The sequence below is a fragment of the Corvus brachyrhynchos genome, unplaced genomic scaffold (genome assembly GCF_000691975.1).
Source record: "Corvus brachyrhynchos isolate BGI_N302 unplaced genomic scaffold, ASM69197v1 scaffold139, whole genome shotgun sequence".
Classification (NCBI taxonomy): domain Eukaryota; kingdom Metazoa; phylum Chordata; class Aves; order Passeriformes; family Corvidae; genus Corvus; species Corvus brachyrhynchos.
Genome location: NW_008246062.1, coordinates 1465016 through 1466366, shown reverse-complemented (window position 1 = coordinate 1466366; position 1351 = coordinate 1465016). Strand labels below are relative to the sequence as shown.

General features: G+C 54.0%; 1 protein-coding gene across 1 annotated transcript in view; it reads left to right on the top strand.

The window, feature by feature from the left end:
• LOC103623867 (uncharacterized family 31 glucosidase KIAA1161-like) overlaps nucleotides 1–1093 on the top strand; it is a 2185-nt gene extending 1092 nt beyond the window's left edge. The window contains exon 2 of the mRNA XM_008643041.2: nucleotides 4–1093. Coding sequence (XP_008641263.1) covers nucleotides 4–921 — 918 coding nt within the window. The 3' untranslated portion in view covers nucleotides 922–1093. The remainder of the gene's footprint in view (nucleotides 1–3) is intronic.
• The last annotated feature ends 258 nt before the right edge of the window (nucleotides 1094–1351 follow it).

Genomic DNA, 1351 nt, shown 5'->3' with positions numbered 1-1351 from the left:
CTTTTTGTGAAGGGCCCGTCAGGGCGGCTGCCGGCCATGGTGGAGTGGTGGAACGGCATTGGGGCCATCCTGGACTTCACCAACCCAGCAGCCCGGGACTGGTTCCAGAGCCACCTGCGCCAACTCCGGCACAAGTACGGCATCTCCTCCTTCAAGTTCGATGCGGGTGAGACCAGCTACCTGCCCAAGCAGTTCAGCACCTTCCGCCCGCTGTCGGACCCCAGCATCTGGTCCCGGCGCTACACAGAGATGGCCATCCCCTTCTACGAGCTGGCTGAGGTGCGAGTGGGATACCAGTCACAGAACATCTCCTGCTTCTTCCGCATCATCGACCGTGACTCTGTCTGGGGCTATGAGTTGGGCCTCAAGTCCCTCATCCCCACTGTGCTCACCATCAGCATGCTGGGGTACCCATTTGTGCTGCCGGATATGATTGGAGGAAACTTTCTCCCTGACAAAACGGAGAGGGCAGTGGAGATCCCTGACCGGGAGCTGTACGTGCGCTGGCTGGAGCTGTCGGCCTTCATGCCCTCCATGCAGTTCTCCATCCCGCCTTGGCTCTACGACAAGGAGGTGGTGGAGATTGCGCAGAAGTTCACAGAGCTCCATGAGTCACTGGTGGCCCCGCTGCTGCTGGAGCTGGCGGGGGAGGTCACTGACACGGGCGACCCCATCATCCGTCCCATCTGGTGGATCTCCCCCCGTGACGAGGCCACTCACCGGATTGACTCCCAGTTCCTCATCGGGGACACCCTCATGGTGGCCCCGGTGCTGGAGATGGGCAAGCAGGAGCGGGATGTCTACCTGCCAGCGGGCAAATGGCGCAGCTACAAGGGGGAGCTGTTTGAGAAGACCCCGGTGCTACTCACTGACTATCCTGTTGACCTGGACGAAGTTGCCTATTTCCTCTGGGCTTCCTAACAGGCTGTGCAATAGACTCAGTGATTAATTTACCAATGGCTTTAATGACCTGGGAATTTTAATAATTTTTAGAATAGCAATACTTCAGAATGAAATTTGAGGGAAACACTGAGACCTCTGTTCTGTGTGGCAAGTGTTCTACAATAACATTAAAATGTATTGTCTTTGTTACTGCAGCGTGACAAGTGTAATGTACAGAAACACAGACTCTGCTCATAATCTTTTCCCACCAAGAAATGCCATGCACGCTTCTTGTGTCTAAAGGCAATTACATGGAATCCTTTGTTACCCAGTTTCACAGATGATCCCCATGGACACTGAAAATTTCATGTACTTAGTGAAGGAGGCAGCTGCAGCAAGGTACTTTTTTTTATACAAAGCAGCCTGTGATTATCCTGAAGAGAAAGGCACCCAGTTTGCAGCCTGCACA